The following is a 14489-nucleotide window of genomic DNA, read 5'->3' on the forward strand; positions in this document are numbered from 1 at the left end:
TAAGAAAGGGATTTATTTGGCTGAAATTTATTTATCATAAACCTTCCGTATTTTTCAGAAACGTGCTCTTTTAGAAACTAAGAAATCCAATTGTTATTATTAAACTAAATATTCATTTGTAAGTGTTTAACAAATCTTATTAATAGTGATGGTAATTAACTACCAGAAAAACAATATCTTAATATTTAACTTTGTTCGATATCATTAAGCTTTGTGATGACACGGCGCTAACTTATCTCACTTCGCTTGGGAGCGCATATAATTGTATAACAGTTGGACTGTCGACTGTGCTGTTCTGTGTGCCGTCTTTTTGTTATAGTTCGTGCACCTTCAATTCAAAATTCCTATACGGTGTTGTTGTGTGTGTAATTGCTGTGTTACTAACACCTACGAGTATTAAAACCACTGAAAACCGTGTAATGGTAAGTGCGAAATCGTTCCCTTTTACCTTAATTTAATGTTGTGCAATTTATTATCAGGTAGTGTGAAGCACCTAATTATAACAATGGCAGATAGAGATACAGAAATGGACCTGGATGAAACATTACAAATCATCGGTATTGGAGAATTTACAGCCCTCTTTCAAGGTAATAATGATTCATTTATTTATTGCAAATTTAAGTAGGTATGTACGTGTTCATATTACAAGTGCTGTGCTTGGCTGCCTACAATATTTATTGGCGTCATTCATCATTGGCGAGATACATAGAAGTATATTTATTTAAAAGAAACGTTTCTTAATAGTTAACATCTTAACTGTAACCCTAGTTCTGATTTATTACTACCTAACGCAGTTATTTTTGTCTTAATAATCATTCTTGTTATTAAACGAAATTTTTTAATCATGAAAATTAACTAAAGTTTCTGTATCTACTTAATCGCTTGATTTATTATACAGTATCTATAGATTTTTAGATTAATCAATTTTTTTTCTGTTTTCGAACATCATACCTAACTTAATATTTCCTATTAGGTACATAGTTATTTACCTATCTATTGTACTGTTGCAGATTATAAACATTATGTCATGCTATCCTTGATGGGTTCGCTGCTTCCATATAAATCCAGGCATGTATTTGGTAGTAAGCAGTGGAAACCAAAAATAGCAGACTGTAAGGAGGGAATTGTTTTAAAAGTAGAGGTGGGTTTACCTATTATATTCTCCATAATTTCAATTCAATAATGTGGTATTGTGTTTTTATTTTTTAAGCTGCTAAATAGCAATTGCACTTTATTACTATACTGTTTTTTTAGCTGGCAGGAGATGTGGAGACAGCAGTTGCCACGAAAATTGAGAAGTTGCAATCTGTGGAGGTTCCATTTTTTAATTCATTACACAAGTATCATAGAACGTGTTGGACCTCTTTCTGCTTTATCATCAATTAGATATGAAGCATTCCACAAAATAGGAAAAACAAATTGTCACATTGTTGCCTCAAGAATAAACATACTGAAGACGTTATCAATAAGGTACCAGCTTCGCCTTTGTTACCGACTTCAATTTAAAGTAGGGCTACATAATAATTTCCAGTTTGGAAAAACTATACCCTTAGGAGAGAATCATAATTATTTTTTAAAGAAGTGTGATGAGGAGCCTTTCTTTGAGGTTGAGTGGTTTAAATTGAATGGAATTAAATTTAGAGTTGTGCCATAATAGTTCCTGACCATGAAGAAAATGAACTTCCAACATTCGGTATTGTTAAATCAATTATTTGTACTCAAAAGGAAAAGGTGTTCTTTTTCTGTCTAGTTATAAGTGATGTACTGTTGCACACAGATAGCTGTGCTTATATATTAAATACTGTTTCCCACAAATTCAAATACTATGATATAACTCATATTAAAAAGTTGCGTTCATTTCAAATACATTTAGTCCCTGGTGGAAAGACTGTCGTAAATATGTTTAAAATATAGCTTTAGATTCTAACATAACATCGAACTGTATTTGTACTATGTCCTGTGTGTTGCATATGTAGTAAATTAATGCATAGATTTTCATTTGCGTTTGGCTTAGTTATACATTTTACTGTTGAGTTGATCCTTTATTGAAAACGTAGAAACTTTTTCTTTGAGAAAATGTATACTTTATGTTTGATTTTTTGTTTTTCTAATACATGTTTTAAAGTTGTTTTGTATTATATATCTAACCAATCCTGAAGTTAAATTTTGACCTAAACGGTATAGATTTTCTGAGTGGCACAGTGCTGCTAATAATAAAAAGGAAGCCTTTCCAACTGAACAGTGTTAACATTTCTGTGTAATGTATTTTATCTGTGTCAGAATACACGTGCATCCTGTATAGTATAGCAAAGAATACTACTCTTTGCTGTATAGTAAATTTTCGGGATTACGTAGGTAAATAAAATTCATATTTTTGTTGGTAATATTTGTTAATTGTTATGCAATGCCTTAGTTTTGTTGGATTAACTTAAGTTTCCTAACAACCAATAATCAGATATCTTTCTTAACGATTAAAATACTATATTATAATAATAAACTTTTTGTTAGTTGTGATAAAATTAGTGTGTTAAATATAAATAAATGGGTGGTAGTAACAAACAAATCGAAAGTGTTTATTTACTGAAATTCTTCAGTATAAAGAAACAATTCTTAATATTAAAGTTAAACATATTTACAAATACACTTATAAATAGTTGCTGTGAAATTCGCACAGTAAATATTAATAAATGGATGGCAGTGATATTAGCAAATCTTATGGTATGTATTAACTAAAACTCTTTATAATGAATAAACAATTCTTAATATTAAAGTTGACCATATTTACCACTAAACCTGTTGATAGTATTTATTAAATTCATATATTAATAATAAATAAATGGGAAGTAGAAGTACATAAATCTCTTGGTAATAATAAAAAAACTGTTCTTAATATTAAGTTACACATATTTGTAAACTTGTAGCAAAGTTATTATTTAACAATAAAATAATATTTGACAGCTGATATTTAAACATGAATTTTGTTAACAGTAAATAAATTTTATTTGTTATAAATAAACCTTTCTCTCAGTGCACACAAAATGCAAACGCTTCGATATTTCCAACAATTTTAACGATAATCACTTAATTAGCACTCGTGTCGCAAGGTTTGCAATCTCTTCCTTCTCCTGATTAACTCCATTATTATATTATAAATTATGAGGTTTTCGCTTCAAAGAACTGGTCGCCTAATTAAATATTATGCCATAAATTTTCCTTAACAAGCAACATTTCCATTTCAAATTTCCAATTGAAGTAATTTTCATTTAAATCATCAAACGCCGCATTTCCGCGATTTTTGCTCAATTATTAACATTTTGCTTAGTAATTCGTTATTTACTGGGAAATATGGGCCTACTGTGGGGTATTTAGTAACACTTTTCTAACTGCAAAGCGACTGCATAGATTTCGCAAGAGGAGTGTAAAATTCGACTAATGATAACGTTTACGTAAGAAATCTACTTCACGCGGTGTTACGGCAATGATTAGTGGAGGGAGAAGTTAAGCCTTAACCGGTTGCCACCCTAAAGAAGTTGTTATTCACATTTAGTAGTATTAAGTAGTTGGTTAAAGTATTCTGTAGTAGATCAATAAATAGTTTTAGTTAACAAGAGTGATTTTACCATTCCTTCAACCACAACGAAAAGTATATACAGTCCACTACAAGAAAGATCGAGAATAATCATGGTCCTTCGGCCGGATTGTTAACAGCAAAATCACGCGTAGCACCACTTAAACAAATAACTCTTCCGAGGGTAGAACTATGCGGAGCTTTATTAGCGGCACAATTAACCGAAAGAGTAAAAACTGATATGGATTTAAAAATTGATAATGTGTATTATTGGACGGACTCTGAGGTAACACTTTGTTGGATTCAAGGGTCCCCAAATAGGTGGAAAACGTTTGTAGCAAATAGGGTTAGTTCTGATACACTTGCCTCTTCTCACTTGTCACTTTCTTCGCATTCCACTGGAGAAGTTGCGAGACAAGCTGCTGCTAACGAGGTGAGGAAATATCAGGAAATTATCAATACAGGTTACCAGTTTTTACCTTTCGCTGTTGAAACCCTTGGGCCGTGGTGTACGGAAGCTATGCAATTTGTAAATACTTTAGGAAAGAAATTGAAAAATGCCACAGGAGAGCACCGTTCAAAAACATTCCTTATTCAAAAAATTAGTCTGGCCATTCAGCGCGGCAATGCTGCTAGTATTATGGGCACTTTTCCTTTTACAATCACTTTAGATGAAATTTTCTTCCTCTCTTAAATCTTTAAACCTTTTTTATTAAATACTTATTAAATAATCTTTAAACAAAAAAAAAGTTAGCGAAATTCAAGGGTTAACTAACGTAAATCAGTGGCGTCATGTTGCCTCTAAAGACAATCCAGCCGATTTAATCTCACGCGGAATAAATATTGAAGAACTGGAAAGTTGTACACTTTGGTGGTCAGGGCCAATATGGTTACGAGAGGAGATAAATTTTCAAACAATAAGGAGAAATGGAACTATTGATAATATTCCAGAACAACGAGTGATAATCCATTTAGCAACTTACGATAACTTTATTGCATTTGAAAGATTTTCTTCGATTACAAGACTGCAAAGATCATTCTCGTATGTTTTAAGATTCATTTTTAATTTAAAAGCAAAATTTAAAAATTTGCCTAAGGCAACAGGACCTTTAACGTGTGATGAACTTTAAAGATTCTTTAAAATGGCTCGTTAAATTCGCTCAAAGGGAAGCCTTTCCCCAAGACTACGATCAATTATTAACGAAAGGGCACTTGCACAAAAAGAGTCAACTATTGAGTTTAAATCCATTTACAGATAAAAACAAAATAATCCGTGGAGGGGGTAGGATACAGATGTCAAATTGTGATCACGATAAAGAACACTATTATCTTACCTCAAAAGCATAAATTAACAATTCTACTATTACAGCAGCAACACGTGAAGTTATTGCATTACGGTCCAACAATGTTGCTCGCGTCAATTCGAGAACAATTTTGGCCACTAGGTGGACGTAATTTATGCCGTTCCGTGATGCATAAATGCGTAAAATGTTTCACAGCAAATCCTCTCAACTTGGCTAACAATATCATGGCTAATTTGCCTTCCTATCGAATCACTCAATATTTGCCATTTGTTAATAGTGGATGAGATTTCATAGGACCCTTTCAATTACGTGACAGAAGCACTAGATCTTCAAGGGGTGCTAAATTGATTATGTTTATATGTATGTCCACGAAGGCAATACACCTTGAAGCAGTCTCTAATTTAACGACAGATTGTTCTATTGCGACTTTGAAAAGAATTATTGGTAGGAGGGGTAAACCGGCTAACATATATTGCGACAATGGCACCAATTTTGTTGGTGCAAGTGGCGAATTAAAAAAAATTGATGAATTTTTGAAAAATGAATCTGATTTCTGCCACAATTATTTGGTAACTGAAATGGCATTTTATTCCGGCAAGGTCACCTCATTTTGGGGATATTTGGGAGGCAAATGTAAAAAGAACAAAGTACCATTTAAAACGTGTCATGGGAGAGTCCCATCTAAATTTTGAACAGTTTAACACTGTACTTAACTCCAGACCCCTATGCCCTCTTTCTTCCACACCTGATGAATTAATTCCATTGACACCCGCTCACTTCCTGTTGGGACGTACATTAACTTCGCTACCCTAAAGTCACTAAATATAGAAAGTACCGCAATCCATTGGGCTCGTGTGTTAGAGAGAGAACGCATGATTTTTGCCCAAAAATGGCGGAAGTTACCAGATTCTAGTAACTTTAATGTTAGTGATTGTTCCACCTGTTTGGAGATATCTGTATATATTTTTATAAAACATGACAGTACTATGAAGTTAGGTTATGAAAAATGACAGCTATTCAGATTTTATTTGTCAATTTCTTTAAGTTGGCAGCAAATTTGCCCAAAAATGGCGGATGATTGCGGTACTTTCTATATCTAGTGACTTTACGCTACCCGAAAGGAGTTATATGAACATTAAGGAAAACAGGTTAAATATTTCGAACGGCTACAAAAAATTGTGCAGCACTTCTGGATACGTTGGCATCGTGAATATCTTGGCGAGCTTCAGACCAGAAGCAAATGGAAGCAGAGTGCTCAACAAAAACTAAACGTTGGGACCATCGTGCTTCTTAAAGAAGAAAATACACCACCGATACAATGGCACATGGGACGTATCACCGAGCTTCACCCAGGCACAGACAACATTGTGCGTGTAGTCTCTGTGTTAGTGAACAAAAGAATAGTAAAACGTGCAGTGACGAAATTATGTATTTTCCCAAATGAAAATGACAATCCAAATATCTTGTAAATATTTATGCATGAATTTTTTTTGTAATTACGAAAGACAGTTAGACTATATATTATCATTGTATTTATGTTCTAAGTACTTGTTTATTTGTTTATGTATTTTGAAAATGTATTTACATTGTTCAAGGCGGCCGGTATGTTACGGCCATGATTAGTCGAGGGAGAAGTTAAGGCCTTAACCGGTTGCCACCCTAAAGAAGTTATTCACATTTAGTAGTATTAAGTAGTTGGTTGAAGTATTCTGTAGTAGATCAATAAATAGTTGTAGTTAACAAGAGTGCTTTTACCATTCCTTCAACCACAACGAAAAATATATATACAGTCCACTACAAGAAAGATCGAGAATAAACACGCGGTTCTAATTGTGTCAAACAACTTCCATCATGAAGCGCGGCCCTGCGTCAATGATTTGTGAATCAGATACAGACAAGTTTTTAGCGCATTTTTGAAAAAAATACGCTATTATATTCGTCATTGCTGGCAGGCCGGCTGTCCGCGTTAGATCTCCACAACTACAATAGCTAGAGAATTCAAATTTTCACTAAAAGCTTTCTGCTATAGTGTAGATGTGCAGGCATTAGTCTATTTTGAGTTAGATTACTTGTGAGATCGATAATTGAAGAAAATAATTTCGATATGGGTTTCGGAGGTACTATAATTTTACCGTTAGATAGCGCTACCAGTATAAAAACTTATTATTTACTTTGCGATTTGTTTTACTAAATGAAGACGTACCGTCAATTGAAATTAAATAAAATTAATTATTTAACGCAGCCAAAATTACTCGTGAGATCGATAATTTTAAACTTCGTTAATAAAATACTGACCTGTATTACCAAAAATGCGCTTTAATCATGCATATGCTGATTTACAACTTGTTTTAATCGGTTTCGATTCGATCGCTATTTCCCTTAAGTTTCTTATGGGATTCTTTTCCACAAAAATTACAACATTCAGTTTCATGACCTCCGTTAAAATTGGGGGTTGTTTAGGGTGTCTTATGTGGATCGCATTTTAATAACCACTCATTTTAAAGTGATGAACCCAGAAACGCTCCTGAAACTATTACCGACACTATACAAATTGACAATATGAAGTGTTTCTTCAGCAATAATAATCCAATGAATTAATATGACAACAAAATCTTCATTTGTTTTAAGAAGTTATTTTAGTTGCATAAAATTAGACGTACTTCAACAGTTTTTGTCATTTAAAACTGGACATAGGAAATCTCTATGTCTACTTCTAAATGAATATCACGGTATAATCTGCAAAGTTTAGCACCGATAGTTTATTAAGATTCTCTCCACTTTCGTTGTCCGGCCAAGAATTCCAGATTCGTGATTTTCATGTTAAAAAAACCCCAGATACCAAATCACATCGAAATGAGATTTTTTCGCCCTTTCGTGGTAGGAATTTTGAAAAAAAAATTTTCAAAATCGGATAAAGTATACTGGACTAGAGTGGTCAATAACGCTTTGCGCCCAAGAGTTTACTCGATGAACTACAAACGGAGCAGGTTAATTCTAATCCCAGCAGTAATGGGGACACCGACCCATCTGCATTACTGAATTTGCCGGTAAACACATACAAAAGATTCTAAACGAGGGGCTGGACTCAACTCTCCGCGGCCGAATTTGCTTTCAGGAAGAGAAAAGAAAATCCACCGTCGACGCTCTGAGAGAAATAGTAGAACAGTGTGGAGGATCAGAGAGGTAGGCGTCATTGGACGTCAAGAATGCCTTCAGCTCTGCATTCAGGAAGACTCGTGTGTAATGCGGGAGCGGAACCCCTACTCCGGAGCATTATGTATGACGGAACGCGGGTGAGGGGTGAATAGTGATGGTGGGACTTGACTGTGAGTCTTTCTAAACTGCTTCCACAAGATCGTGGTTGAGATGGAGAACCAGCAGGACAGGCATGTGAAAGTCTTGTTAGTGGTGTAGTGGGCGAAGTGCTTGCATTTTGACGCAAATCTTAGCAAGTGCTTTTGGGCAGAATCTGTCAGCACTGCCGTTTACCTAAAAAATAAATCTCCAGCGACTGCACCAACTGCACCATATGGTATGAAAAACAACCTGCTCAGATGTTCCCAAACAAAAAGACTAAAATAGCACGGAAGCCGATTCTGGCTACGTGAAATCGACATACGAGCCCTGTGTATTCGTGAATTAAAGGCTAGAAAAAGCTGACGGCAATCGCCTTATTCGGTAACGAGTGGTCGGGCAGGTTCAAGGCAAATCGACAATCGCAATTCAGCATTGCAGATTTGGACGAAATCAGCAACAGCCTCGGATTGAGACTCAGGACGAACCCGTGAGTATGAGGGACGAGTAATTTTGGAGGAAGGGACGTATGGTAACGACAGGTACCAAGGATCAGTACTTGCTATTGGAGAAACGCGAGACCACGCCTCACCGCCTATACTGATGCAGATTGGGCGAGTGGTACTATCGATAGGAAATCATACACAGGATGCTGTTTCCGGCTTGGAAATTCGACGATTGGGAGAGCTCGAAGCAGGAGTGTGTGACGCTGTCCAGTAGCGAGGCGAAATACGTAGCCATCATCGAGGCCTGCAAAGAACCGCTTTATCTGCGAAGGATCACTGAAGAACTCATCGGAGATACAGGTGCACAGTGATAACTAGATTGCGCAGAAGTTATCCGTGAATCCAATCGTATCGATGTGCGTTATCATGTTGTATGGGATATTATAGCGAGTGGTGCAGTGTTTTGAATTATGTGGGCACAAATGACATGATTGCAGATATTTTTACAAAAGAATTGTGTAATAAAACATAGTGCGACTACTATAAAAGTTTATGTCCAAGTTCACTTATGTCTCCGAAAATCAGAATATGGCTTCGCTTTCATAGAGCTCTACGAAAGTCCAACTTTTCGGCAAGTCGATATTAATTCCTATTGTGGAAGGTTTTACTTGAAAATACATTCTGTGGTTGTGTACGGTTTCGTTCACTCATTTCACGATTTCTGTATGCGTAATTATTCAATGGTAAAACCGTACAACTAAACAAGCAATGCAGGATAAGTCACGCCGCAGCTACAAAGGCGGTATCTAACGGAAAACTGATGAGTATTTAATGGATGAAAGGTAGATGACGTAAAAAAATTATATAAACCTCTCATCGTCTCATCACAAGCGAAGACGTAATAATAGTAGAAGACCTATTGAGGTTAAGATGACAAACCAAGCATGGCAAATTAAATGGCTAAATTATAACAAGCTTCAGCTTTATCTCAAACCAAGTTTCATCTACTAGCAAACCGGCACTTAATGTTGTCAGAGGTGTGTATTTTATTGGATATTGTAGGTATAAAGACTATTTATTTAAAAATCTAGTTAACAGCGAATTTAGTTCTCTATTGGCAGTTAACCTCCTTACCTAACGGTTGATCCAACCTGAAATAAGTTATCCAAAAAGAGATGAAAATCTCAAGAGAAAAAAGGGATTACATTGATTTACTTAATTAAATGAGAGGATCCGAGCACAAAGGCAATCGGCGAGGTGAGCGATATACGTTATAAGAAGCGGCGAAAAGTAATCCCGATTTTATCAAATAAAAATCGGAGATGATTAGATTATTATGTAGGAGATTCGTCAGATTGCAGTATGGAACGACAAAAATTGAACAAATTCAATACTAAATTGCTATCAAAGCAGAAATTTTAAAGAAGTTTGACTCTCCCGAGTTTATTTAACATACTATCTGATTTGAAAAGTTCGCTTATTTAATTTCGATGGATCAACGATTTTGGTCAAATAGAATTATCTCGACAACTTGGAATAAATGAGAGAAATATTATGTAAATGTAATTTCAATTTTCAAGAATCATTCAGTTTTTTATATGTTTTACGTTTTAAAGTATTTGGAGGGTAAATTCTATGAATTTTATATTTCGTAACGCTGCCTTACTTTGTATGTGATGTGGTCAATATTTAATAAAACAATTTAGGCTAATGAGTATACAGAGAAATTCTTTTAAGAGAATGCATACATTAATTCCTCTATGCATCCTTTAAAATGGACCAATCACAAACATTAGCAATTTGAATAGCACCTATTAAGAAATGACAGTCAAAAACCTAAGACACAATTTAGCTTGTCCTTACATTTACGTCCCCAATGATCAATTTTTGCACACCGAAAACATGCACGCTTATCATTAAACATTTCCTCTTCTCGTCGGGCGTAATTTTTTGACCCTTAAACCATTGCTCAGCTGCATGATTCCCTAGAATCTAGGGCCTAGATGATTCCCATCGCAAAATGTGCACCTAAAAAAAGAGGTTATATCCATTCTGATAAGACCGGACGCTGTACTAGTCTTAGCTTCCGACTTCAATTCTAGGTTTCTTGAATTTCTCATCGTTGCTTAGTGAAAATCCTTCAATGGCTAGAGTGACTCTCTTGTCATTTTCCACCTCTGAATGTACGAATTTCATTACCTTACCCAATCTACAATTCATAATCAGGGTCATTTTCTGCAGTTGGGGGAAAGCTCTCGATAACGTCACGCGTTTTGGAATTGGTTATGGTGGCGAAAATTAAATATTGAAATTTTTTCAAACTACTACAAACAGGCCTCCAAACTTTTTTAATTCGGTTTTGGGTAGTTTCATTTTGCGTTGCCGCTCAGTGAAATCGCTATTAACCTCTTCTGATTTAACAACAAAAAATTATTGTATCTGTAAAACACACGAGTTCCCAATAACCATTTATTATTCAATAATTAATTAATTAATTCGTATAATACTCTGAAAGTAAAAATTTAACTGAACACAGATGCGAGGAGTGCCACCGCAAGTCGGATACTGCCGATCACCGCGCCGTCCGAGTGCCCGTCGAGATTCCCCGCTCTCCCTAACCGCGCAGCGCTTACAACTCGGCCACGCGCCGTTGCCCACGTCCTCGTGGACTTCTGTCAGGTCCTACCATTAAGTGGTGGGCAAGAAAGTTAACCAATACATATTTCCTACGTATACGACAAAAATGTCCGTATCTTATCGTGTCAAGTCTCAAGCTCACATTCGTAACTACAACTTACACGAAGAAGACCCCCCCCTCCCTTTTTTAAAGTGAGGTCTAGGATTTATTTATCGTTTTCAGGGCGTATGTAATAGGTCATTACCGTGTATCGTCTTAAATTTTATTGCGTTTCGTCTTGTTCCCCGTCGTCGCTGACCACTAAGTCGGTCTCTGGGGTCGTAGTGTAGGGCTTCAGTTTGTCCACTGAGACAACACCCTCGTATGGCTTCTGGGATCGGGTTGCTCCAGGCAGATCTCTTATAACGTATCGATCAACGTCTAGGACTTTAGCGATTTCGTATGGCCCGCTATACTTTTGCAGGAGCTTTTTACTTTTGCCGTCGTTTGCGGCAACGTTTTTGCGTACCAATACGTGTTGGCCAACCTGATAATTTGGGGCTGGTTTTCGTTTCTGATCGTATCGTAACTTTTGTTGAGTTTGCTGTACGCGAACTCGTTCGCTCACTCGTTTTCGTGTTTCGGGGAGATCTTCATCCCGATGTTCGTGCCAAACTTCGGCACTCAAAAAGGCGTCGTTCGCCTGCCGAGGTTGGTAACCTAGCAGCAACTCGTATGGGGTTTTGCCCGTCGTCTTATTTATAGTGGTATTTATGCCCCATTGTATTTGACTGACACTATCATCCCACTTAGTTACATCATCTGTCGAAGTGGATAAGGAACTCAAGATTGTTCGATTATATCTCTCCGCTTGGCCGTTGGCTCGTGGAGTCGCCGTTGCATTGTAGTTTACTTTTATTCCCATCGATTTGCAATATTCGACAAAGCGTTTACTAGTGAAAGCACTTCCTCGGTCGCATACAATGCGTAAAACAACACCAAACATGTTAAAGGTATCGTTCAAGAAAGTAATAACTGGATTTACAGACGTATTTCGTACCGCTTTCAGGAATGCAAATTTCGTAAAACCATCAATACCCGTAATTAGGTACTGATTTTTCTTTCGACTGGTGACAAATGGCCCGAGGTGGTCTATGTGTAGCGTATGCATCGGAACATCGAACTTTGGGATTGGATGCAAAAATCCTGGTCGTTTTCCAGTGGGTTCCTTATTATACATATATGACAAGCAACAGGCCACGTATCGTTTTACGTATTTTTTCATATCCGGGAACCAGTATTTTCGCCTCAATATTGCACACGTCTTCTCAGCGCCGAAGTGTCCGACGTTGTCGTGATGGTAAAACACGATTTGACTTCGCGCTGTTTTCGGAACTACCCATCGTCTACCATTTGCTGTTTTCTTGTAAATGCGATTATTTTCTAATACGTACTCGTCATGTACACGTTTCTCTTCGTCATCGATTGGTTCTTTCGTCAATGTGGAGTGCAATCGTTTACAAAAGTCATCATTTAATTGGTCAGCAAGTACCCAGTCGTCTTCGTTTACGTTTAGATGCAGTAAGTGCGCATCGTTATCGGAATCGATCCCTTCCCCTGGTATGCTGTTCCTGCTCAGCGCATTTACATGAGCCATCTTTATGCCCGGCATGTACTCAACATCAAAATCGTATTCTTGAGTGAGTAACCACCAACGCCCAATTCTAGGTATAAGGTCTCGTTTAGTCATGGTCGCACGTATAGCGTTACAGTCTGTTTTTACTGTGAAACGTTTTCCTAGTAGATACATTCGGAATCGTCTCATCGATTCTACTACTGCGAGGGTTTCCAACTCAAACGAGTGTTAGCCCTGTTCAGCTTTACTCGTTTGTCTACTGTAGTAACATACAGGCTTTAACGTTTGGTCTGACTGCCACTGCAACAGTATACCACCGACTCCAAATTTTGAGGCATCTGCGTGCAATTCACTGGGAGCATCCTTGTTGTATAGAGCTAGTACCGGACGTTCTAGCAACTTTCGTTTTAAGGCTTCGTACGCTTCTTCTTGATTTTCGCCCCACGTGAATGGCGTATTGGCTTTCGTAAGGGTGGTAAGCGGCTTGGCTATCGTGGCAAATCCCTTAATAAACTTACAAAAATATGAAGTTAACCCTAGGAATTGACGTATCTCATGGACGTTAGTTGGTTTCGGATACTTTTCCACTGCCTCGATCTTCGCAATACCCGGTCGTATGCCATGCGGACTAATCTCGTGCCCAAGGTATTCAAGTTTTTCGTGGAAGAACTGACATTTAGACAAACGAAACGTCATCCCTGCATCCCGAAACAACGTAAAAACCTCTCGTAGTGATCCTAATCCTGTCTCAAAGGATGAAGAAGGCAACAGAATGTCGTCTAAATAAGCCATTGCAGTTGTAAACCTAAGTTTATCGAGAATCGAGTTAATGGCGCGTTGAAACACGGCCGGAGCGTTTACTAAACCAAAAAGCATTCGAAGGTACTCGTAGTGTCCGTCGGGTGTTACGAAAGCAGTTTTTGCAACCGAGTCATCTGCCATTTTAATTTGGTGATACCCCGAAGCCATATCTAACGTCGTAAAATATTTACTTCCATGCATTCGTTCTAAATAATTGTCAACAAGAGGCAAGGGATATTTATCTTTTATCGTTTTTAAGTTGAGGGCCCTATATTCCACGCACATTCTGTATTCACCGGTTTTCCCTCTTCACAAGGAGAATAGGACTAGCATATGGAGACTGTGATTCTTGTACGATCCCATTAGCGATTAAATCTTGCACAATTCCTCTTACAGACTCCCGCTCTGGATACGCCAGGCGATAAGGGCGATACGTTACCGGCACGTCATCGTTTAAAAGTATTTGCATTTCAGTTACAGTGGTTTTACCCAGTTCAGTTGTATTTCCAGCAAAGCAATTTCGGAATTCGTTTATTAGATTTAATACTAGAATACATTCGCTTTCATTCAAATTAGGACCTAACCGCCCCTTGATATCGTTTAACTGAAAAGACGGCAAGGTGCCTGCATTAATAACCAAATTGCTCACCTCGTTTTGGGAGATTTCGTTTTCACATGGCGTCCCACGTGCAATAAGTTGATGTTGCCGAAACGTCAAATGGTTGGTGCTTATATTCTGGATAGCGATCACACCCCCTATGATGGTCACACAACCTGGAATGTTATACTCGCTCCCAGGTTTTTGTCTGGTTGTAACTTCAGT

At 37.1% G+C, this 14489-nt stretch overlaps 2 protein-coding genes across 3 annotated transcripts in view; one reads left to right on the forward strand and one right to left on the reverse strand.

Moving 5' to 3' along the window:
• Positions 1 to 85: 85 nt before the first annotated feature.
• On the forward strand, positions 86 to 2127 carry LOC116159473. Of its 2 annotated transcripts, none has more exons than XM_031472449.1 (4): positions 86 to 422; positions 480 to 587; positions 1011 to 1141; positions 1255 to 2127. In XM_031472449.1, the coding sequence occupies exons 2-4, from the start codon at positions 506 to 508 to the stop codon at positions 1384 to 1386; spliced, it is 345 nt and encodes a 114-aa protein (XP_031328309.1). In that variant the 5' UTR covers positions 86 to 422; positions 480 to 505; the 3' UTR covers positions 1387 to 2127. The 2 variants fall into 2 exon arrangements, with proteins under 2 accessions (XP_031328309.1, XP_031328310.1); XM_031472450.1 differs by having other exon boundaries at positions 484 to 587.
• Positions 2128 to 13958: 11831 nt separating this feature from the next.
• Positions 13959 to 14489, reverse strand: part of LOC116162927 — a 318902-nt gene continuing 318371 nt past the window's right edge. The window contains exon 6 of the mRNA XM_031476698.1: positions 13959 to 14270. Within this exon, the coding sequence (XP_031332558.1) occupies positions 13959 to 14270 (312 nt within the window). The remainder of the gene's footprint in view (positions 14271 to 14489) is intronic.

The sequence above is a fragment of the Photinus pyralis genome, unplaced genomic scaffold (genome assembly GCF_008802855.1).
Source record: "Photinus pyralis isolate 1611_PpyrPB1 unplaced genomic scaffold, Ppyr1.3 Ppyr1.4_LG1, whole genome shotgun sequence".
NCBI lineage: Eukaryota > Metazoa > Arthropoda > Insecta > Coleoptera > Lampyridae > Photinus > Photinus pyralis.

Bases quoted from the DNA above. Each gene is read 5' to 3' on its own strand.
- LOC116159473 (XM_031472449.1), top strand. From the start codon at position 506: ATGGCAGATAGAGATACAGAAATGGACCTGGATGAAACATTACAAATC. The intron at 588-1,010 runs GTAATAATGATT...GTACTGTTGCAG, and splicing joins ATTTACAGCCCTCTTTCAAG to ATTATAAACATTATGTCATG. The intron at 1,142-1,254 runs GTGGGTTTACCT...CTGTTTTTTTAG, and splicing joins GAATTGTTTTAAAAGTAGAG to CTGGCAGGAGATGTGGAGAC.